The following is a 26,215-nucleotide window of genomic DNA, read 5'->3' on the forward strand; positions in this document are numbered from 1 at the left end:
GTTTCACTCGGAAACAGAGAAACAGGACGTGAAAAAACGCTATTTAACATGTTGTTTTGGTTGTTTTGATCCAAAACGCAGCCTGGAAGAAATATCCGAGATATTAGGATTCTAAAAACTGTGTTCCTAAAGACAGCATAAGCCAGCGGAATGTTCACTTATTTCTTTGTTTTGTTTTTTAAATCGCACCGGAAGCTGTGTGTGTGAGAGACAGAGGAAAACACTTCAGAGAGAAGAACCAAACAAGAGGGAGAAAAGGACAGAGATAGAAGGAGACAGAGGGAGAAGATAGAAGAGATTGAGAGAAAGATGGAGAGAGTGAGAAGAGATTGAGAGAAAGAGAGAAGAGATTGATTTGAGAGTAAGAGTGAGGTCTTATCTGAACAGAGCAGTACACACCCGCAGAGAGAACACAGCACTCTCCAACTCTGTGGGAGGCAACGCTTCCAGCCAAGTGTGTGTGTGTGTGTGTGTGTGTGTGTGTGTGTGTGTGTGTGTGTGTGTGTGCTAGAGAGAGAGAGAGAGAGAGAGAGAGAGAGAGAGAGAGAGAGAGAGCGAGTGACAGAAGAGTGTGAGAGTCTTATTTGTTAATGTTTAAAACATGCTTTTCAAGTCAAGGTTTCAAGAGTATTATTTAAGCAGCAGGTTTCTAGAGAGAGACACGAAGCTGAAGGGTAGAGGAGTGTCTGAAATGGAACCAGACGGGTGGTATGGGGGCAATGGCACACTATCCAGTGAGTCAGCTACCAGCGTCCCAGAGGTTTCATTTACACAACATCCATATGCCAAGGCTGCCTGTGTCTTCCTACCCATTGTGTCCATACCCTCCAGCATTTGTTGTTTTCTCTGTTCACTCAATGAGTGACATCCAAAACCTTCAAATTCTCTCTATCTCTCTCTTTTTTCATGTAAAAAATTACAATCTCTCTCTCTAAAAGGTGCTCTTCATAAAATCCTGACCCCATTTTTGTCTACAGCAGGGAAAGCTACCATGTCATCTGAAGTGCCTTTTGTAGTCTTATTTGATATTTTAAGTGCTACTGTGTAGACCAACAAAATAACATCGCCATTGTCCATACTGACACAGCGTCCACACGTCCAGACGCAGCCGGTTATTTTTTTATAAACATTTTAACAAATACTGTACACTTTTTTGAAAAAATTATACCTCCTTATATAACAATAAGACCTGATGATCATGTTTTAGGGTGGAAAACAAATCACAGCACTCCTGTAGTTCCTGTAGAGCATGTTTTTTAGTGCCAAATTATAAGGTATGGTAAACAAACATACATTGCAGACAAAGACTTTTGATTTAATAGAGGGTATGCGTGTGACATCATCGTAGCCGGAAGTTATGCGGGAACGCCTACCGAGTGGCAAAACAATACTTCCTGGCCTTGCCAGCCCATACATCCAAACAGAAAAGTCCTATCTGATTGCATTAAGCTCACTATGCCACACACTGAGACAGCATATCACCAGTGTAGCCACTAAATGTTCTGATTGAGCAAGGGGCAGCAGTGCCAAAATACAGCCGGCAGAGTGACGCTGCCTTGAAATAAATTTGTATTTGATACACAGAAGGTAAACAGAACATTAAATTACAAGAGGTTGTCCATATCAACATCAATGTCCAGCAGTTTGTTTTGTGTCCAGCAGAGTTTCTAGTGTCTCTGGTTATAGAGAACATTAACTTACAGAAATCTGTTTGTGTTCTGGATGACTTAAACTGGCATGAGCTCTTGGGCCGAACTGAGGCGAAATAACATTGGAAATTACAACAATTGCTTCCTTACCCTCTAGCCTTTGATTGCCTTTAAAAAAAACATTTGATTGACATAAGTATCTACGTGTTACTGATTAAGCGAAAGTTTATATTATTGTAATTCATTAATTATTTCCTGCACAATGATACCCTGTTGTTCAATGTGTTCACTGCTCAATGTATTTTGAGCATATACCATTTTTAAGTGGTGCAACCACTTCTACAACCAGCTCGCAATGTCCATGTACCTGTTTGTTTGTGATGTACGTCAATGAGCACGAGTGGTGTGCGCATGCACCACTGGTGTGCGCACGCACCCGCACCCGTGTGTGTAGTGCCGTGCATGTGCGCGTGCACCACTGGTGTGCGCACGCACCCGCACCCGTGTGTGGATGTTGCTACATAAATAGCGTCAATGCTAGTGAGCTAAAATATAGCCATCCTTGCTCTAGAAAGCACCAATGTTTCCATCTAGACCACCGGATTATCAGCAAAAACCTCAGAAAATCGCGCTAATGGACCAAACCATGGAGAGCTCCGTAGATTAGGAGTTATTCAGCTTTTAGAGAGGGGAGTTGCACCACTTGGTTCACACAGGTGTGATTTTTAGATATACAATGAAGAGCACAGACCGGGCGCTACTGTATATTTTAAGAAAGTATCAAGTTCTTTTCAAATTATAAACATAAATCTTTAATACGATATATTTTGCTGTCATCGCAAGACTGCAGTTGTTGACCGCGGTAAATATACAGTCTCACAATGACATTGACAGCAACGTTTTTACCGTCTTAATACATTTTCGTGTTGAAGGAGATATTTTTTATCTCCGGGGCTGTGTAGATGCGGAGATAAAAATAAAAACAAACATGGCGATGCCTGAAGAAGGTAGACCGAAAGCTTGCAATAAATACATGATTGTGCACAGATTTGAGTGTGCAGAGCCTGGCGAAAAAGCTCTGTGTATGAAGCCTCAAGGTTTCCTACCCCGATTATTCAGAGCAGGTCTAGGGTAGCTGGTTCCAAACCTTTTTGGAGCAGTTTGTGATCCGAACAAAAAACAACAGACCTCAACAGAAGCACATAAGAGAGTTCCATACCGTAATCCTCCAACAGCTGTTTCTGGAGCTGTGGCAGAGTCAGTCTGTCCTGAGAACTGCTGCCATCATCATCAAAACACACCTGGTTCAACTACAGAACAACAGCAACAACGTCAGCAGCAGACAGTGGCCTCCATATTATAACAATGACGACGCCATAACCATCCAACTGTTGTTAGTTACCTTAAGCCACAGGTAGTCTTCGGTCTTGTCTGCCACTTCTCCGTGGTTGTCGCTGATGTCACACTTCCCTATGAGACAGTAGACGGCTCTCTTGTAGGGGTCTGCGCTGTTCCTCAGAACTCTGCGGTAGTGCAGCCGAAGCTTGTTCTCTGACCCCGGGGCGAGGCTACAAAACATAGTGAGTGAAAGTTAAATGAATTGGCCTACTGGCAGCATGCAAAATAAATGTGCTGCCGATCGATCCAACGGTATGCCACCGTTACCACTGTTCTTTCACAACGCGTTACACATCACCTCATGCCACCTTGGGAGGCCAATTTTCACTACTTCTTAAACATTTGTTTTGTAATTAATGGAAATTCTTATATTTTGAAAATTCATTGAAATTGTTTTTAATGATGGTCCTGACCCAGAGTTTGGGGAACCACTGTTCTAGACGGCTCGGCCCCTAGCAACCCTGCTGTGTATGGAAAATCCTGGAGATAAATCCAGTTAAAAGCGGAAAACATAATGTGTGTGAGGCCTTCTTTATTTCTCACCGTCGGTCAGGGCTGTTCATGTACTCCTGGAACCAGGTCTTGAAGTCTCCCAGCTGGTGCTGAGCTCTGTTCACCACCTGCATGGCTGCATTCAGGTCTCCACAGCGCAGGCAGAAATAGATCACAGCCCACACTGGGTGACCCTCCACATCGCCATCCTGTTAGCAATTCACATTAACGACCCAATAAAACCGGAAAGCATAGATGTGTGGTTTTCAGAAAACGTAGGATTTACAAGACCTTCGGCCTCATGTCTACATGGGTTAACATATTTAACGCTGCAAAAAGAACTATTTTAGAATGAATGAATGAATGAATGAGTGAATGCATTATTTTTACCACAATAATATCGGCCCATCCCTACATGCGATGGACCCGTGTTCAAATCCCGGGCAGGACTTAAACGCTATGCAGGTTTACGGGATTATTTCCAGGAAACCATATATGTAGGCACAAGCTACGTGTATGCATGCATGTACGTGTTACCTGCATGCCCGGGAGCGGTCCTGGTAGTTTAATATTGAGGAAGCTGCGGACAAGTTGGTACGTTCCGGGCACTCCTCCTAGTTGGGCCTGGTGGAGGTTCCCAAATACTGTCACCAAGGTGTAGTTCTTATAACTGAGGAGAAAGGAGACCGGAAGAGTGAATATCACTCACTCACGCACGCACACACGTACGTGCACACACGCGCGCAGGCACACTTACCTGTTCTCTAGGAAGCTGAGTGCCTGGCGTACGAAGTTCATTTGCATGTCAACGGCCGTGCGACTTTTCAGGGTGTCTTTCGCTGGGACCAGCAGCACGTCTGTCATCTGTTTCACCATCAGCCACATCTCTGAGACATTCTGCAGGAGACAACATGGTTGTCACAGAAACAAACCATCAGCCACATCTCTCTGAGACATTCTGCAGCACTACAATAGGGTTGTCACAGAAACGCAGAAGAACCCCCAAGTCACTGGGCTGTCTATTAAAATAAACCAATGGCACTGAATTCTCAGTCTCTGCCAAATGCTGATGATGGCATGAAGTGAACCTATATAACCTCCGTTAACATCATGTTGCATGAATACAATACTCCCTGCGTTTCAAATACTACTGTTGAGCAAAGCTTTAAATAGTTTAGGCAAAATACATTTCTGATCTTGTACGATATCAAAAACCATCCAGACAGAAAATGGAAAGGCCTGGTCCCTACAACCACAAATAAACGTTGGGCAGCAGCATTTAGCTTTTATGCACCACATATCTGGAACAACCTTGCAGAAAACTGCATGTCTGCTGCCAAACATATTTATTTTTGCCGGCACTTTTGTTAGTTATTTTCACTTATATTTTCTCTTCACCACTAACTGAATCTATGAATTTTACTTATTTTGTTTAATGCATGCTAATGTCCATAATTGTATAATTGCAATTATTTTGCTTGATGTTCTGTAAAAAAGCACATGGAATTGCCTTGTTGAAAATAAAACGGCCTCGCATAATGTATGATATATGCTTACCTTGTCATCTAGACTTTCAGCTACAGACGCACACAGGTCTCCTAAATTAGGCTGGACATGGCCATTCACAATCTTCTCATTGAAGACGTAGATCTGACCAGGTAACAAGATGGAGGGCAGAGGAGGGGAGGAGACAGGAGCAAATAAAAAGAGACAAAATATGTATTTTACCAAACCAATAAAAGAAATTCAGAACTGTTATATTTGAGCAAATTCAACCGGCCATCATGTCATAATAGAGCCAAAAAAAAAGAAAACAGATATCGGCCTACAGCTCTGTTTCTCCATGGCGTTATGACCTCAAAAAACGGTGGATGATGAAAAACAGGGCAAAAAGAAGCAGAGCGTTCAGGAGGTCATCGAAGAAGATGAGAAAGACCAGGAAAAAGACCCCGCAGGCAATGTGACGGCACATGGTCAAGTGGCCGTACAGCCGATCAACCAACGGTAGACGAAGAGAGGGAACGGGACAGACAAACGAGGAAGAAGAGGTGGCAGAGGGATGAAGGAGACATACATACTGTACACACATTACACTGGTGAGGGTATGGTGTAAATATAGATTTAAACACAGACCAAGGGAGACAGAGAGAGACTGCCCCCACAGGGGAAATGACCCAGAGTACCCCTCTCTCCCTGTTAATCAGAGTGTTTGATCTGTCAATGCCCCCGTTAGCCTGACCTCATTTTCACTGAATGGACCAGAGGGCAGTACAATACAAACACCACAGACTGGGCGCCTCGGACCGCATCATTATTGTTACAATGTCATTTGATGCATTAAATGCATGGGAGAAAGGGGAAACAGCCGGAATCAAACCGGGGTCACTCACCCACATCCACCTGCAGCACTTGTGGCCGCATTGCGTTGTTGTGCGAGCTTGTAGATCAGCTATTCTATATCAGTCTGCCCATCAATGACATACTGCAAGTATGAATGCCAGGCATTAAAGTGGTTAAAATACCTGTCGGCCGTAAGCCACCTCCACACTGTCCAAGGAGCTCCTTCCTGGAACGGCCACCTCGCTCACAAAGCTGGGCTGGACAAAAAAATACACAAATACATTTTGTGGAGAAAATATAATAAAACCCTCTAATTTACAAATGCTCATGTTTTTATACAAACAGTGTTTGAAAAAGTGGGATAAATGCATGCGTAATCGAAAACCATGATTATTATAAAAAAAAATATTTCATTTATTACAATTATTTAATTTCCACTCAAAAGTATTTTGTTCGTTCCAATTTCATTAAACAAACAAAATGAAAATCTTAAGACCAACAGTACACCAAACTGAGTGGGAGGCCTAAACAGATTGCTCTTGCTATTCCATTATTAAAAGGCAATATGCTTTCATTTTCTTTTTGGAAACTTATTAATTTTTGATGGAAAGTCATGTCAAAGGATGGAAGGGGGGTGTGGACTGGAGGCCCTACATTCTGCAAACCCCTCATTTTTCTACTTCCAAGAGAGCAAGGGATGGGATGATATTTTTTAGGCTTTAACCCATTTGGACCTGACGCCTTCTAAATCCTGATCTAAGTTTTCTGAAAAACCTTTATTGCTATATATACTGTACCACCAATATACTGTACCGCCAAAGGGCTTCCCGGATTGAAAGGTATTACGTATTCCCGCTCTAAATGGGTTAAGCGTATTTTCATTACTGCGATAATATAGTTAATTCATATCGTCCCATCCCTAAAGAGAGCCATATAATACAAATCACACAAGAGCTAACATAAATAAAAAACCCACATTACAATTGCAATAAATTACGTATTTAGCAGATGCTCTTATCCATAGTGACAGGTATGACCTGTGAGATCATAGTAAATGGAATGAAGCCTAGTTAAATGACAGGTCAAAAACTAACAGCCACAGTCCCAGAACCATCTCTCTTTTCTCAAACAAATGAATTATTAATAAATGTACACAAAGAGAAAGGACTGTAATTTACAAAACAACGTTTCGGTCCTTCCCAGGAGAGAATTAATTTTGCTGGTGAAATATGCTCGGGTGATCCTTTCTTTTGACATCATGATTCTTGGCCTCGAAAAGTCATCGCTGAAGCATGACCTGATTGCCAGGGGGGTGGGGGGTAGCAGGGGCTGGTGGTGTGTCATATACGGTAAAGATTTACTATACACAACTGATGGATTAGGTAATGAGGAGTGCGTTAGGCACTGCATTCGTTTTTTTTTTCGTTATATTTTTTTTGCGGCTTACGCCTTTTATTGTTTTTTTAAGGGACAGACGGTAGGCTGACAGGAAACGGGAGAGCGATGGGGGAAGAACCCACGGCACACTGCGACTGGATTACCAGTCGGGTGCCCAGACGGTTACGCCACCGCCTGGGCCGGCAATGCATTCGTTTAGTATTGAAACCTGGTGTGTGTGTGTTGTACCTCGGCTTCCTGACTGAAGTCCAGTGCATCCTCTCCTGCTCCCAGAAGCGTGTGTAACACTCTCTGCTTCACCTGTTCCCATTGGACTAGCATTGATTCGCGATGGTACTCTTCAGCCAATAGGAATGTCTGGAGGGGAGGGCAGGAAAGAGCAGGAAGTAGTGGGAAAGGAAAGGGGTCATTTTAATTTCATGGAGCAAAATCAGTCTGGATTCCAGGCTACAAAACTTTACCTCCAAATTCACATGGGTGTGATTTTTATTTCACCACATCTTTAAGGGTCTATAACTCCAAGAGTGCACACATTCCATTTGTACACTATCAGAGGTAAGAGTATATTGGGGTCCTAGTGATTAAACGATCATTTCAAAAGGGGATCCATGAGCCAATTGAAATGAAAAAGATTGAGAAATCAAGTGTAGCAAATAAACCTGTCGTACTGAAATGGGTCAATATAGGAGAAGGAATACAGGTCAAATATGTGCAGCCACACACACTAACTGGGTCTGAGTTGGCAGCACCTGGATTTTAGGTACACTACTTATACCGCCTAAGGCAGGCAAAGAGCGCACACACACACACACACACACACACACACACACACACACACACACACACACACACACACACACACACACACACACGATTTAGCAATAGAGCAGACTCCCATCAGGTTTCTGCCAGCCCACCAGGACAGACTCCTGTCTATTTTTCTTCTCCCTGGAGTCTCGGGTGAGATAATGGGAACATCAGCTAATTAAAAGCTGTCAATCTGCAGCTTGGGGAGAAACAATGTAGACTACATTTAATACCTCTTGGTTACACACGGATACAGGCTGCTGATTATTCTGCAGCAGTTCACAAGAGCACATGTAGCATATAATATACAGGCTATTTTATAACATCAACTATTGATTACTTTCTTACCGATTAATCTATCAACACAATTACTTTTACAATTAATCAAATTGAGACACACTGAGTCACACCTTTTTAATAAAATATATACCCTCGACACAAAAACTGTTAACGATTTCTCCAATCGATTAGCAGCCCTATTGGATTTTACAGCCATTTAAACCATTATATAATGGTTTCCTGCAGGGGTGTAGACATGAACCCCTGCTCCGCCCGACATCAAAACTCTTCTGCAAAAATGCCTGATCACGAAGCGAGCTTGTCGACTGGCTATTTTCACCACTACAGCATGGCCAGAATAAGGACGCGAGGGTTCATGTTGTTAAAGACATGTACAAACAACAAAAGGATGTATTTTATTTCAATATAATGCGTGTCACATTCAATAGAAAGTTGTCAAATTTCCTATAATTGATTAAATCAATGAATTTGATGAACCGTTGCAGGCAGCCTTAATATACCAAATACAGCGTTAAGCTCAAATGCAGCAAATGCCGACTCCACCTCCCTCACCCCAAACACACCCTTAAAAACATGTATTAAATATAGTATTAAATACATAGCAAATCCCAGAATTGTGACTTTTGAAATATGTTTTATCATTGTTTTTTCAACCATGCTTCATCACTTCAATTATGTGTTATCATTTTGCAAGGAAACGTATTAAGACTCCTACGATGTAGGTCAGCTCCATGTAAACCTCATTATGGTTCCAACTAGTCTCAGAAGAACACTTATTTCAGGATCGTTGATGAACACAGAGCCCCTGCTTCGTTCTGTCTTTTTAAATTACGGATCCAGGTTAATTTGTTCGCTTCATACACAGTAAAATGCTCAGTGTTGAGTGTACCAATGTTAACCAAATTGACCCCCATTACATTCCACTCCACACTTGTTGTAACTTGAGTTACAAATTGGCACCATTAACAGTGAGGTTTTGTCTTCCCGGAAACAGAAGTAGGCTGAGCAACTAATCAATCTTCCTCATTTAACCTCGGTTAGCATATGGAGGCCAACATCTGCACACACACATTAATCGTCTGCACATACATTAATGTGTCACAGAATTTCGTCTCAACACAGAGAGGAAGAACGCCAAATGTTGGAATGTTTGAAACTGAATTGCTTTAGTCGATGTACATGTCAGCTTTTCATTCTTCTTTTTTTCAGCCTTTCACTTTAGTACTAGTACCTCTCAGGGAGCACAGGGAGATAATGGAAAGGCAGCTAATTAAACCAAATGACTCTCTGGTGAACATCAGGAAAACCATTTCACAACAGTCCCCATAAGGTTTACACCACAAGGGGTTTAAAGTACAGGATACTTAACTTCGAAACTTTAATGAGGGCTACAATTCCTTAGTTCTTACTGAACCCAAATGAGATTAACAACAAAACCATTTCAGGATTGTTCCCTCAAACTTGAATTGAACTGAATAGGGACTTCCCTGGAGTCATTTGTTCATGACACAACTCCCCATATAGGCCATTTGGGGACATAGTGACGGGACCTTGTCAGAGTACCCGTTGCACCTGTCTAACCGTGTCCCTGTTGTGCCCATAAATGGAGATCTCTGTGCTCCTTTTATGCCCATATATGGGGATCTGTATACAAGTCAGTTCTTGTCCCTTTTATGGCCACATATGGAGATCCCTGATATAAGCCCATATATGGACATATTGGTCGGATTGGTGGTCCTGGAAAACCGCCTACCAGAAGGACTCGACGTCCTTGATGAGGCCCACGCACAGATTTTATGAGTTGGGGTGGTGGTCAGTGTGTCGGACCTCCCATTCGCCAATTTATTTGAGTATTTGTTTTTCTTCGTTATAAGTTAATGTTCTCCACCTTTTACAAATGTTACAATTTGTGATGAAATATCTCTCAAAACATCGGTAATTGGTGGTCTAAGATTGGAACCAAGAATCTGGCATCGGTTACGCACTACTATGATAATGTCATGCACACGCGAGTGTTTCACATTTACAATTTCATCCAAGTTTTACCAAGAGTCTTTAAGAGAGATGCTCCCACTAAATAGATACCAACCCTGCGGCGTGACTCCTCGATGGCCGACAAGAGGGCGTTGTCTCTCTCGTTCTTCAAGAAGCCCTGTGAGAGAAACGAAGGGATGAGTGAATGACAAACAGAGCAAGATCAGAAGACATTTATTACACAAAGCCAAGAAATACAGCGTGTGATGGAACAGGTGCACAATCAGCAGCTTCGTCCATGTGAGATAAAAACCTGCTTAATTATGTTTTCACACATTTTCCTTATTTCACAAATCGATAGCACATTTGTGTACAACACTGGAAAAACTGGCTAACTACAGTATGGATGCTTGGAATTATTCACAAATCGTTCGCAAATGATCAGCAGGCATACAGGAACTGCTCACACTGTATTCCCATTAAAACTGGGAAAGCGTCTGGGTCATTTTAGATTTTAACCACTTTCTGAACTATTATTTAAAAAATAGCAGATATACAATCATATTAGCACGCCACATCATGAGCTTGTAGATCTGCTATTTTAGAAGTGAAAATGTGTCAGTTTGAATATAAAAAAAATTAAGTGAAGATTTTTAACTCAAATCTTTGCTACTGGGAGTCCCTGAAACAAAGTATTTGGAGATGGGGGGGGGGGGGGGGTCCGTGGCCAAATGCATATCATTTTGGGGGTCTTTGACAAGAAAACATTTTGAGCACCACTGAAATAGAAAAATAAGATTTCCAGAAAACAGTTATGATTTAGAAGCTATTTGCAGAATCGTCCGAAATGGGTTAACTCATCCATACACCATTTAAGTGTCCTCAAAGCAGGGCACTGCAGTCTCCGCTTTGGTGTCGTCTCAAGATGGCTGCACCTGCATGATGCATCTGTCCCCATTTTCTGCATTTCCAGCTGAAATGTGCAATTATGCCTCTCACTCACCTATCCCAATAAAACACAGGCTCCTCGATCTATATATAGGATGTGAATTAGCGAGTGATTACATGGTAATTATGCCGGGTGTAGAAGAGTACATAATTGCACTCTTCAGAGAGGGTAGGGAAGCGGATGAGGACACGGAACAGTCAGGGGCAGCCATCTTAAGACAACATTAAAATGGAGGCCTTGCTGTATGCACACACGTTCACTTCCTGCTCTAAGGACACACGGGGGGTGGGTGACGTGGCTGGGAGTTTTATGCTGGCAGAGCATACAGCAAGGTCACAACTACAGGGAACTAATGTAAAAATCAATCAATGCTAAAATCATCATTTATACGGGCGATAAAAGCATTTTATTCATAGAGCATTATTGTCATGAATGTAGACCTCAACAAAGCTTTCAAAGGTTTTCTGAAACCTATTGTTCAGGGATACTTCGGTATATATGCATATTTGCAAGTCTTTTCACGCCAGGAGCAGAGAGTTAATGCAACAATCTGCACAGAAAATACATGCGCACCACACACACACACACACACACACACACACACACACACACATTTTATATATAATTTCATCTGCCCACTTTTTACCATAGAAATCTGAAGAGATGAAAACTGAAAAGTATGACCTTATGTACTGAACAAAATATTTCCTCTGTCCCAATCCCAAACCATTACCATTGGTGTATTAATTAGCTAGACTTGGAAGATGAAGATGAATTTCCATGTCTTATCCATGATATGAGTATTATATGATCAATGTAAGTGTGGGAAAAAAGCATGTCCCTATCCATGTTTAACAGTGGTCTGGGCGTATAAGTGCAGAGTGCAGACATATATCTCTGACAAAATAGCCCTTTAAATGACAGCTACTTATTTCTCCTGTCTGGTAATGGGCTGTTATTTCACTGTCTGTCTACTTGAAGCATGTGGGAGCAGCTTAAATGCTTTCTAAAGCACATAGTTTTACTGACCCCTCTCATAAGAGTTTCACTTCATGGTCCACACATCGTCACCATCGTGCTCACTACCTCCATTGATCTATTTCACATTTCATCCATTTCACATTTCTTTCCCATCTCAAAACTGTCTATCATATGTCTCCTTCATTTCTCTCTCTCTCATCTTCTGGGACCAAATTATGTACACAGCCATTGTGTCCACTACTCATCCACCATAAACTTAAAACAACAAAAGTGTCAAGTGTCAAAAAGTGTCAGTGTTTATAGGGGTTGCACGTTGGGCGGACCGAATACTGTGTCAGTCATGACTCACTACACAATCACAATGTCTGCGGTATGTTTAAGGTTTGTTACTGCTTTCGGTGGTGTGATGGTTATATTTATTGTAGCACTTTGAGATTTTGTCCAAATAAAGCGCATTATAAATAGAATTCATTAATATTATTTAACACCTGACCGACTCAAACTACCACTGAGACAGACATGCTTGCAAGTCTGAAAAAAGGCGACCTCTACAGGTTCCCGAGTAGCACTACTGCTGGAACACAGATGCAGGCAGGGGCAGAGACGAAATCCCCCTACAGTTTTCTAATTTCATTTTGAGGATCTTTGCAATAAAATGGAATTGTTTACATTGCCCGGGGCAACATTTAGTTTCCAGGAAGGCTAAGCTATTAAAAAGCCAACGGTCAACGTTTTGCTGAAAAACCCTTTAAACTGTCATTTCCTTACCTCTTAAAAGCACTCTCTTGTTCTCTCCATCCACTTCTATTTCACAAAATGGTCGCTTTCATCCTCTATCGCTCTTTTTCTGTATCTTTCCTAGAGTTGTTAAACTGCCGATACGGCCTAAAACACTGGTATCGGACGGTATCAGTATGCCTATACATGGCATAGTCTATGCCATGTTTTATAGATTTTAGATTTTATAGATAGAATTTGTATTTATTCCTACATCAATGGTTCTCACTCAACCCGTAAGGGTCCATTTGGTTCCAATTGAACGCTCTCAGAGTTACAGACCTCTGTAAGGGTCCATTTGGAACCGCCCAAAGAACCTGGACCCTATTTTGAGAACCACTGTCCTAGTTCTTTATTGAAATTGCACAGATCGGATCGGTACTCGGTACCAACCGATACGCAAGTTATGGGTATCTGGAAGGAAAGAATGGTATGGGACGGGTACACCTCTAATCTGTCCTTGCATACATGTGTAGCTCTCATGGCCTGCCCCATCTCCCCTCCCTCCACCCGACCTCAACCTCTGTCTACAGTCTACCCAGGAGAATCTTACACAATGTCTATATTTAACTAACCAAGGAAAGGTCACAGCTCAGTCAACACTCACTAGAGAACTGCACTGAAATGATGTATAGGATAGTATCTAGAAAGCACAAAGGCTGGCTAGCCACTAAACCACATGTATACTTAAGTTGTGCTTGTGCATCAACTCACAACTCAATCTACATGACTATAGCCAAATATCACCAATCTCCACAGCCACAAAGTATTGACAATGTATCACAATATCAAACCTATATATACAAATGTACTGTACATAAGAAAGGGCCTATAGTACATGTTATATGACCATATTATTAAAAAGTGCCGTTTGACACTTGACTCGTCAATGAGTCCATCCACAAGGCCATGGGCTTCGTCCCTCTTTCCTCCATCCATGTCGTTCTCTCTTTCTCTATTCGTACATTCATTACATGTATTGATCATCACTCTAGGAGGGGCGCCGTAATCCGTAATATGCTGTGCATTGGTATGTAGACATTATTGTTAGATATGCCATGGTAAGAAGGTAAGAAGTAGCCACCGCCTGTAACCCACATTTTGAAATGATAAAATACTGCAGAAGCGTCTAGTCCTCTATGCCTTCATTCTAAATAGGTAAAAATAGACAGCAAACGGGAGGTTTACTTTAAGACCTGCGCCGAGTCTGACACACAAACCTGATCAAATGTAAATTACCCAACATAATGGACAGACTTCAGCAAACAATACAAAATTGTGATGTGTTGAATGTAAATTAATGGATTTAGATTGGGTTTTGTAACTTTGTTTGGGGGCCCACCCTTACGTTCTGCTCGTTTACAGGTCTGCGACCCACTGTAACACCAACAGACAGATGGTCAGACAGCCTAGAAGCTTCTTCAGGAAATGGGAACATGGCTGCAGGAGAAACAGAAGTAGTCCGATCTCCCAAAAATATGAATATATTTTTAAAAGAGGTGCAAAAACTCATAGAGAATATACAGAGAATATATATAGTATAAAACATATGTGGTATGTGTGTTGCAGCAGAATCTAAGTGGTGATTGCTAATCACCACAGCTCTCTGTAAAATATAATTTCTTTAGATTAATTGTATATGTAAAAGGTTAATCTATTACATACAGGTAAGGTGGGTGGACACACACACACACACACACACACACACACACACACACACGACATGAACATGCATTCTCTACTTCATGACATGTATGTAACATGATTGGCGTGTATTCAGGCATGTGACATACATGTGCACGTGTGACTGCGCGCACAATGCATACAGGCCTCTCTATTTCTTGGGCTTGGTCAGCCAAGAAGAGCAGACAAAATGTGCCTGAACAAAATGTATAGATGGCCTGTCATAATGACAAATAGCAGCTTAGCGGATAGGATCAATGTTTTATATTATCCTTTTCCAATCGATCCTATAATCTCAAATCTTCAAATATCTTCAAGTAATATACAGTATGTCATGGTCATCGTGATTTAACAGCAACACAGCCTACTTAAAATCCCCAATTATGAAATATTGTATAGGAATAGTTTGACTGATAAGGCACGCAATCTCTGCAGATCACAATGAATAGTATTGTTAGGCATGATGGGAAAAAGCCTCTCCAGCCTCCCTCTTATCTATGGACTATAACTTAGAAGACGGAGTTACAGAAAATGACAATGTATTGCTGTACAGTGTACACGGTCTCTTTTGATTAATAGGAACAAATTACTCCCCACAAATTAACTATCGTAATAGTAGGATTCTATTGAGGAAAGCACACGCACACACACAAGTACATACATCTATAACCATCAAAGTATAACCTATATTTTAATTGCATTGATTCAGCATTCAGCAAAACATGTGGTTGCCATCTGTCAGAATGACATGTGAAATTGAAAGTAAGGGAGGGAAGGAAGGAGGGAAGAAGGAAAGGAAGGAAGGATTTTGTCCTCAGTTGCCGTGAGACAATGAGCCAGCCGGTGCCGCTCTTTGCGCGAGTCGTTGCGTGTGTGTGTGTGCGTGCGTGCGTTTGCGAGCGCATGTGTGTCTGTGTGTAACCCCACCCATCACTCCTCCACTTCCTGTGTAGAGAATACATACTGTACAGATGCCTTCAAAAAGTAATCACAATTATCATCATTGGTCCATTATTACCATCATTGTTTTTGTCATTTAACACATGACATGACATGCATTAATTGCAAAGTAAGCCAATACAATGAGGGAGAAAGAAAGAGTGACAGGTGATAGAGAGAGACAGAGAAAACACATGCATGTATAGTTAAGTGTATTATTAAGTGTGTGTGTGTATTAAGTGTGTGTGTGTGTGTGTGTGTGTGTGTGTGTGTGTGTGTGTGTGTGTGTGTGTGTGTGTGTGTGTGTGTGTGTGTGCGTGCTCGTGTAGGCGATACTCACTCATGCTGAGCTCTAGACTGCCAGCAGACAGTCAGACAGGGAGAGGAGAGGATGAGACAACAGGAGAAGAGTACAAGTACAAAAGTACCTAAAAAGCTAAGTATTGCCAGGTGTCCAGGCTTTTGACAGCCCCTGTGAGACCCGCATTGCACCTCTCACCCCTGGCCCCTAAACCTCCCCATATCTCTGAGGCTCTGCCAGGGCAGCAGCAAGTGGCCGCCATTCTGGGGCGTGTTCGCAGGGTCCCGTGGAGCCTGCATGTCGGTCCAGTCGCAGTCTTTCACCGTGCTATACCAGGCCACTGCCTCTGTGGGCAAGCACGAGAGAGCCGGGTAGAAGTGCCACATCAAGACTCACTGGAGGTGGTTTTATTGTCGGGAGGGCTGTACCAACTCTGGACTCAGACACGGGGGAGGGGGGGGGTCCATGAGATGGAGCTATGGATTCATATATATTCTCAGATCGTACCATAAGTTAACACCCCCATTCATCCTCTGTTCTCTTTCCCTCACTCTCTCTCTCTCTACCTCCCTCGATCCTTCACTTCTTCCCAGCATCCTCCCCCCCTCCCCCACAACCTCTCAGTCCCACTCAGTTTGTTCCTTTTATCCATCTATGCATCCTGTTTCTTTCCTCCCTCCTCTCTCCCATGGCGCAATGCAATTACAGTAATGTTTTTTTCTTCTCCTCCTCTTGGTTGATGACTTCCGACATCCTGTGTTGAAACCAGGCTAATCATGCTCTTAAGGGTCATGTTTAGTTAATGAAGGGGGTGGGAGGCATGTAGGGTGACACACACACACACACACACACACACACCCCTGCCTTTGTGGCAAACATTGCAGGCATGGAAACACACGTGTCTGCGTGTGTAGTGATAGTGTAGGCACATGCCATACACTCATTCACAACGTACAGCTCTCTTGTGCACTGACAAGTAGTCATGGTGCACGGCTGCACGCACGAGAGAAGCATGGAAGGAAGCGATGCCCATGTGTCACCTGTGCACGGCATGGCACAAACATTCATTCATGTGTTCTTTCACATGCGGACACAGAAGCTGCACGAGGCGTGCAACGCACGTTGAGAGATGTCAGAGGTGGGGCTCCGTCAGTACACACACACACACACCCCAAAGGGGGCTTCGGCCCCTGCCCCTTTTACCCGTCTGTAAAACAACTGCCCTCTCCAGACCACGAATGCAGCATTTACTACATGGTGAAAGAAATGCAAATGCCCCTCCCAATCCTTTCCATGCCATACTGGAAGGCAGCATTCAGGAGAATTGCCTTTTTTTAAACTAATTTGTTTCGAAATCCATGTCGTATACACCGCATCTCCACACTGAGTAAATGAAGACGCTGGGTTTGCACCCCGAAAATAGTGACACGTTGAGAGCTTGTAGATCTGCCATTTTAGCTATTTTTGTCCAAAAGTGCCCTCTTACAGGATTTCAGCCCCTGCCCCTCTAACACTCTCTGCACACACACACACACACACACACACACACACACACACACACACACACACGGTCATGCAGGCACGCTTATCAGACTGTGTCCACCCAATGCATGCCATCACTGTATGAAGACAGACAGACGGTGGTGGGGCAGGAGAGAGACAGAGCATGATGGGGGAGGGAAAGAGAAAGATCTGAGTGAGAAATGGAAAGCAAGAGAGTGAATGAGACGAGACAGATTTAAATGCAGTAGGAGTGGGGTGGATGGAGGGGGGTAGTAGTATCAGGGAAAAAGATGGAACAGTGATAACTGAGATGCAGACGGACAGAAAGGAGATAATTCACCCTGCAGGCAGTCGCCATTTCTCCTTTTTATATATCATTATCTGCACATACTCTCATTCCCTCCATCTCTCCTTCCTTTCTCATTTTCCTCCTACACCCTTTTTCCTACATGTTTCCTTTCCTTGGCTTTTGTCCTCCTCCAGAAGGGGAGGCTCTATCATAGTCTCTCTCTCTCCCTCTCGCTATAACAGCTCTATCATAGTCTCTCTCTCTCCCTCTCGCTATAACAGCTCTATCATAGTCTCTCTCTCTCCCTCTCGCTATAACAGCTCTATCATAGTCTCTCTCTCTCTTTCTCGCTATAACAGCTCTATCATAGTCTCTCTCTCTCCCTCTCGCTATAACAGCTCTATCATAGTCTCTCTCTCTCTTTCTCGCTATAACGGAGAACAAATGAGCCACGCACTGAATTCCCACCCCCAGCTAGTCAGTTAGCTGACAAGACACACACCCTTCCATTTGAACCATAGACAAGGGTGTGTTGGCCTAATAATGGCACATCCTATAACATTAAGTACTTAGGAGTTAGGCCCCATTTAAAAAAGGTATCGACATTTTTTCTAAATGGCCAATCTACAAGCACACAACGTGTCACAGATCAGAAATGTATTTTACAAAGGCACACAAGGGTTCACATGGTTAATATATTCCTTCTAACGGGCGTGGAAAAGCTTTGTACGCACAAATAATTTAAATGTGTCCCGTTATTGGCAAAAAAAAAAGGTATTAGGAACAAATAAGGACAAAGCCTGTTTACCGAACCCTCAAAGTTGCCCATATATAGGTTAACTAACAGCGTGACCTATAGAAATTGCCTCCTACATTCATCCAGGCTTGGCCAAGGATAAATCTAGGATTAACGGCCAACAGAGAGATAGTACTACTACTGCCTGTACATCTATGTATACATGCACTGTATCATTCACTTCACACACCAATTCCCTCGGTGTGTGTTTCTCTCTATGACAGTGGAGGCTGTACAGTACATCACTACATCAGGTCATTCATGCACATGAAACACACACACACACACACACACACACACACACACACACACACACAAACACAGAAAGATCTGTTAATTCCTGAATATAGCATTTGGAACAGTGGAGACTGGAGACTTTCCCTGTAGCCACAAAAGAAGACACCAACTTCAAAAGTAACATAGGAAATGCAACAATACCACCTTCTCATGAGTCACTGCAAAGCTAATTAAATCCATTACATTTCCCTGTGGATTGCTTTGATTTGTCATGTCTTTTGAAATACTACAGACATCCAAGCTTAGGATTTGGGCATTTGCTCCAGAAATGGTATTCTAGGAAACCGAGATGATGCTGATAACTTATTCTCAGGAGGGTTGAGGTTCAACACCTGGTTCCAATTTGGAACTACATTGCTTATTGAAGCCTGCTTTACATTCATTTTGCAAATTAATTAATTAATGTTATTTTTGAAGCCTGAAAGAGTACTGTTAATGTTAGTTAGTATACTGTACATACTTTTGCACAGAGAAGGCTTTCCTCACTGTTCAATAAAGGTTACATAAAAGGAATTTGAAAGGATTCAGCCTCCAAGTCCATAACAGATTCACATTTTGATTGAGATTCGATGAAATCCTAATTCCCAGAGAGAGAAGAGCACAAAGACAAGACAGAGAAAAGAGGGATCTAGGAAGATAAACACCTTGTATACTGTACTTGTTACAATACAATTCGTAGAATATTATAAACAAAAATGTTGCCAAGCATGTGGACAGTATATATTGATTAAAAGGACATTTGAGATGTTGTAATGAATGATTATTTGATCAATTTGCAAAGCATGCGTTGAGCAGCGTTCTCCCAACATTTCACAGCTGAGGTCAGTCCTCTTTTAACACTTTGACCGTATAACCCGCCATACACGCCATTTATTCCATTGTCTTTCCACGCATAATACACTAAACCCGCTATTTGCTTTATGTGTTTAATTCACCGTTGTTAGATGATTATTATGGAAATCCGTCTTTGTCTCGGACATCGTGACGAGGCTGACGCGTTATGATGATGTAACCGGAAATCAAACTATAACTCGCTTGCAAGGGCTTCTGGGAAACTGCCTCTGACTGAAGTGGCTTTTTTGTCAGCTCAATAATCATGAGACTATTTTCAAGCAGATTTTAATGGATCAAAGGTGCAAATACTTTGGCGTATGCTCCAAAGGTAATTAAACAATCCCAGCATTCACTGTATCTAGTCAATTATACTATAATAATGTGTGGAATGTGTTCATTAAACTCAATTGTATAATGTAAACCGGGAAATGTCATTCACACAATAATGACACATCTGTTAAATCATTTGTTTATACACCACGTCACATATTAAATGACTCAGAACCTTATTGAACTTCTGGAATTTTGGTCAGGCATGGGTTGAGGGTTCGCCAAATATATATTTTTGCTCAAAAGCATTGGAGGAGTATGCAACAAAGAAGCAGATACAATTTGTTGTGCTTATCATGTGTTGGAGCCACGCGTTAAGCCTTCTGGGATCTTAATCTTATACAACATTAACATGCCATTTATTGCTCAGCTTTTCTACTAAATGAATAAAGAACAAAATGCTTCAGTGATTGGAAAGTTGGCCCTGGGTGTAAGATTTCTGGTCATTTGTGTGTGTGTGTGTGTGTGTGTGTGTGTGTGTGAGAGACGTGCATGCTTGAGCCCCCATGTTGCCAGAAACTAAGTGACTACCGTAAGTGCTCTTCCAGTCAGTCAGTCAGTCCCACCCAGGCTAGGGTACATCCGGCTGACTATTATGTTTGGGTGGGGAAGAAATCAAGGACAGAGGATGAGGGAAAGAGAGAGATGATGAAGTTAGGTTGGACTGCACTAAAGCCCACGCCTGTACCAAACCCAGGGCCTCAGCAGGGCGGGATGGTGGAGAAAGAGGGATGGAGGACGAAAGATCTGTACGGTAGAACATCTCTTTGATGAACAAAGAGGTGGGATAAACGGAGGCTCAGAGGGACAGAGAAAGCTAGCAGTGGTACATACTGTATCTACAGTAGTTATTACATTTAAAAAATGCGTATTTGTGTGTGGACCAAACAGTTGTAGGTGTACAAGGGAGTAGAGATGTTTTTTAAATGTTTTAATTAACATGTACATCCTCCATACAGTATAACGATCCACCCTCCCGAATTTCTCTTTCGTCTTCCTCTTGCTATTTTCCATCTTTCTCCACTTCTCACTTCGTTACACTTGCGAGCGTGTGTGCCCGAGTGCGTAAATTATAAGAGTATCATCATCATCATCATCATTATTATTTTTATTATCTGAAGTTCCAACACCCTTTGATTTTAATGACCACAAATTCACAATATGAAAATATATAAATTCAAGGGGGGAAAAAGAGATTGGGATAACTCATTAAAACCAGGTAAGCATCTGTTATATTAGATTTTAGAGATTGGCTATTCAAAACTCTTAAAGAACTACAGGTTGTAGAATGGGCCTCAGGTCTTAACCCATTTTGGGCGGGAACCCCTTTTGGTGTTTTAAACATTGTTATAATTTAGCTATTGAAAAATAGTAGATCTACAAGCTCGTAGGTCTATTATTTAAAAAAAGTTGTGAAAATATTTATTTCAGAAAACTGGAGGATTTAGAAGATATATATTTTTTACATTTCAAGGTCAGGCCTAAATGGGTTAATGGTTACCGTAGAACAGAACATAGTTATTTTCAACCAAGGTTTCCACCATACAGCGACAATGTGTACTGTACTCAGGATGCTGTAAGCACGCAGACAGACTGTGTGTGGAGGAAACACAGAGTGATATGCAATAGCTTGCCCTACCCTAATGAAGTTGGCCCAGTACAAATGGAAATGTGGGTAACACTTGCTATGCATCCCATGTTTATAACGCATTATGAAATACATACATGTCTGTTACGTTTTGTGGGGAAATCGGCATGATGAATCTACTATGCCTTGAGCAGTACGGGATCACTGGCCGTTTGCAGCAGAGCGATTGCTGCGCATGCGTGTTTTACTGTGAGGAATGATTCCACGTCGGCCATGAGTGTTTCACGGTCTGTGAGGAATGATTCAGTCAGTTACCCACTTCGGCCTATTATTATAAGTCGGCAAATCCATGTAATAAAAAGGTCTGCCTGCCCAAACAGAATGTGTGCTCTAAGAGTCACCTGAGGGGGTGTGGGGACTGTTAGATGGTGTGGTGGTGAATTTCCTGAGGTAAGCTAGTATATGAAGGAGCGAAATAACAAATATTCATGGAATGTGTTGAACTTGACAGTCTATCAGAACTGCCTTTTGAATAAATTCACACAAGCCTCTGGCTAGTAGGCGACAAGCTTTGATGTCCTCTAAATGTAGTACAGCAACCAGAAAGGTAATAATTTGTTATTGTGAAGAGTAAGACCACCCTATAATATCTTGCCGGCGATAATCGTTATCACAATGCGTTGTGAGCTTGTACATCACCAATTAATTATTTATTAAATGTCGTACGCTGAAATTTAAGGATTTAGTTGAATTTAAAACATTAGAGATACTGCTTAGAACCAAAATGAAAACACTTCCAGACTGTATCCAAGGGTTGTTCACAATGAGAGAGAGCTGTTATTCACTCAGAGGTAAATGTATGTTTAAACAAAAAAAATAAAGGATCAACGTGAGAAGTAATTGTATAACGATAAAGGGAGTGAAGCTGTGGAACAGATGTGATGAGGAATTGAAAGACTGTGTAGCTAAGGATAAATTTAAGAAGGTATTCAAAAAAAAGTATTAAATAGCTACACAGAGTAAAGGAACTACTACTTCATGTTACTACTGTGACTTTTATTAGCATATTGTTCTTTTTTTTGTTTTTGCTTGTTTATTCAGAAAGAAGAAGAAGAAAAAAAAAAAATTGAAAAGAAACATGAATATTGCACTGTTCAGTAGAAATGTTGTTTGAGGACCTGTAAAAGGGATGTACATATATTTTTACATTTGTAAATTTTTAATTTAATGGACCAAAGGGTAGACGTAATAAGCCTAGGCTTCAGTCTATACCTTTTTTTTTTCCAGAATAAGAAAATGAAAAAAACTGATGAACTAAGAATGTTTTGTATGGAAAGAAAAAACAAACTAATAAACTAAACTAACTAAACATCAGCTAACCTCCACCCCAGAATAGGGATGCTGGGGTTTCAAGTGGTCAACAACAGTGGTGTTTTAAGCATTATTGTTATAATCGCGATAATCAAATAAATGTAATGTAATTATCATTTCATCCCATCCCTATAAGCAAATATAGCCTGTGAAACTGAGCCGAGTTAAAACATTGATTCAACTAATATACTATTACACTTTATTTTAAATGGTGTTTATCTTACTATTGGAGATGATGCAACAATCGCAATACCAACTGGTACTTTATTAGCTTTTATGCGAATATCTACGCATATGCCGTTATGCGATAAGGTTCAACAGTTTATACACACTCCCCACTGCCTCCGTGACCTGCCGGTTATGATGACTGCATGTCCCTTTGTCCTACGCTCACATTAACAAGGCCTGGTAGCTACACAACTATTTCCCTGAGGAACAATTAGGTCAGTAAAATAAGGGGGATGGTCATCCAAACAACAGCTCTCTGGCTGTTACTCCCCCATTACTCACAAATATCTCATTTTATTAGCTTCTGTTAATGCAGTGATTCACAGCCCTTTTCTGGATCAGGACCTCCACTGTGTAGCCTGGCTATACTGTCGATGTTGATACTAGTGAGGACCTAGTGGACACTTTTTCATGATTGGCTGCCTCTAGCGCCTCTAAGCCAATGGGAGATAAAAATAAAACCCATAGTCTGAACGCTGCAACGTGAAGTTGTATCCTCTAAGCCAATGGGAGATGAAACTCATAGTCTACTCTAAACGCTGCAACGTGAAGTCGTATCCTCTAAGCCAATGGGAGATAAAAACCCATAGTCTGAATTCTGCACCGTGAAGTCGTATCTCCCATTCATTGGCTTAGAGTCTAAGCCAATGAATGGGAGATAAAAAATAAAAACCCGTAGTGAGCTTGCTGCAGTTATGACGAGAGTAATTCTTGTTTTCTTCTTTTTTCATTACTTTTTATATATTAATGTTATATAATCATAAAAATCTTGTTTTGCCAATTAGTTTGGGCCCCACTTGCAATATCCTCACATTATTTGTGGAGCACAGTTATTTCCACAAACAAGGAAGCAAACCTTGGGGGACAGAGCCTTCTGTGTGGCAGGCCCCTGTGGAACCCTCTCCCAATGGAGTTTTGCATGCTCCACCAACACGGGACTCTTTTAAGACCTTTTCTCCCAGGCGTATGGCAAATAGTTGTTTGTGGTTTTGTTTGGTTGTTTGTTGTTCATTGTTTTTGAAGTAAAGCGTCCTTGGGTTCATGAACGGCCCGATATAAATTCAAGCTATTATTATCATTATATGCCATAATGCTACAGAGACCCCAAGGAAAAAATAACTCTGTGACCCAGGGGGATATCGGCCTCTAGTGGTAGTGATGTCCGACTTCGGTTCTCTATATGTGACATTTACTAATGACCACCGTTTGTATGTCAAACAGCTGATCTACAAGCTCACAAGTCACAACAAGCCAAATGTCCGCATATTTTTGCTCAATGTCCACCTATTATGAAATTGCCCAGAATAGGGATGCTAGAGTTGTGTGAGCTTGCCATTTTCAAATTTCACCTATTGTTCTCGAATATTTGCCAGGCGGTGCTAGTATAGGGTTCATGTGGTTAAATTTGCTTTTGTCTTGTAATCCAACCACACACTAATATCACATACTATAAGAAATTACATTGCACTAAGTTCAATCATTGTTGCATTTTAGAGAGTGGATTGTTACAGATAAAAATTGTCCCTGGACTGAGTAAGAATAAAATTCCAAAATCCAATAGTTATTAACCATGCAATGATGTATAGCCAACATGGACTCAATTATCCAGTGTAATTAATTATTTAATGATTTATGACTGGAGAAAAAGTAGCCAGAAAAATTGTCTGTTTATATGCAATATACAATTATTATATAATTATAATCCCTTGGTCGCAATTATTTTGAGCTAATCATAATTAATTTGCATAATCGTTAGAATAGTTTTCATTCATCTGTATTAAAACAGCTGGCCGAAAGCGACGTATTTCCATTCCATTATTAACACGTCACTGTCTATGGTCTTTTAACTACTTTCAACCGAGTTGGTGTGAACTACTGTAGCCAACACCACCAACTCGGGACTCCTGGATCACTGCCCTCCACTCCCCCCCTATCCTGCATCAGAGTCCGGAGCTCTACAATGTTGCTAGCTCCGCTGTCACACTGCAGTGTGTCTACTCTACATAGCTGGTGCTCCTCCTATAGGGCCTTTTCCTGCGGTACTGTGAGCATCCATGCAGTACCGATTCTACTGGAGCCACAAACAGCTGCCTCTTGAGGTCATCTCCCATCTCAGATTTCCATCCCGTATAAGGGATTACAGGCCAGTGCCCTCCGGAACTTCAGATCCTGTTCCGTCGAGGCAGACCAGGCACAGAAGAGAATAAAGAGATATATCTGAAGTCTTTGACAATAACTTGAGGACCGCACCACTGACAGAAACAATGGTTCTGTCCTCCGTGTTGAATACCATTGCTTTTGTATTCCTGGCATTGAGCTTGAGGCCGATCTTCCTGCACTCCATTTCTACTGACACTGACAGTACTGTAGTTTGTTTGCTTCCTTTCTCTGCTCTGTCTGAGACTAAGGGAATGCCATCTGCTGAGTCTATTTGTTGGACCAGTGTGAAAATACAAACAACAGGCAGAGGTTATGTTATGTTAACGCCCCCGTCCACATGTCTGCGTCTGTCCATCTGCACAGTTAATCTTGGGACACAATTGTAAAATATTAAAATGTCACGGTCTGCATGAAGCTGCAGATAGATAGTGACAGGTATTGATGTCAGAATGGTTTCACGGTAGCCTATGCAAAAGTGAGGTTTTTTAGGAGACTTTGTTTTGGATTGATCGATAGATTAGTAGTCTGACAAATGGCTTGCGGGCAGATACATTTTTTCATGCACAACAAAGATGAAATACTACCAAAGTAATAAGTATATACCCTATACTTATTCTCTCGCCTAAAAACATGTATAAAGCACAGTGCTTGCCAACACAGCAATCCTGGGTGTGAGCAGTGGAATTGGTATAGCTGTCTAAGCAGCAGTGGAGCCCAGCACCCTGTGCCCGGAGGTCAAACTAGGTGAACGTTTGCAGCCGCTGCTGTTGCAAAAACAAATCCCAGCCGGTCCAACGGAAACAAGAATTGAAATTTTGAAAAGTAGGAGGG

The 26,215-nt window shown here is 41.7% G+C and overlaps 1 protein-coding gene across 1 annotated transcript in view; it reads right to left on the reverse strand.

Annotated features, from left to right (window-relative positions):
• Positions 1-26,215, reverse strand: part of nup93 (nucleoporin 93) — a 43,881-nt gene that overhangs the window by 10,091 nt on the left and 7,575 nt on the right. The window contains exons 4-12 of the mRNA XM_080761316.1: positions 10,474-10,536; positions 7,506-7,634; positions 6,062-6,136; positions 5,097-5,189; positions 4,297-4,436; positions 4,077-4,209; positions 3,591-3,748; positions 3,052-3,217; positions 2,869-2,959 (exon numbers count right to left, since the gene is read on the reverse strand). Of these exons, the coding sequence (XP_080617442.1) occupies positions 2,869-2,959; positions 3,052-3,217; positions 3,591-3,748; positions 4,077-4,209; positions 4,297-4,436; positions 5,097-5,189; positions 6,062-6,136; positions 7,506-7,634; positions 10,474-10,536 (1,048 nt within the window). The remainder of the gene's footprint in view (positions 1-2,868; positions 2,960-3,051; positions 3,218-3,590; positions 3,749-4,076; positions 4,210-4,296; positions 4,437-5,096; positions 5,190-6,061; positions 6,137-7,505; positions 7,635-10,473; positions 10,537-26,215) is intronic.

Source organism: Protomyctophum bolini (assembly GCF_963924005.1).
Source record: "Protomyctophum bolini genome assembly, chromosome: 4".
Lineage (NCBI taxonomy): Eukaryota > Metazoa > Chordata > Actinopteri > Myctophiformes > Myctophidae > Protomyctophum > Protomyctophum bolini.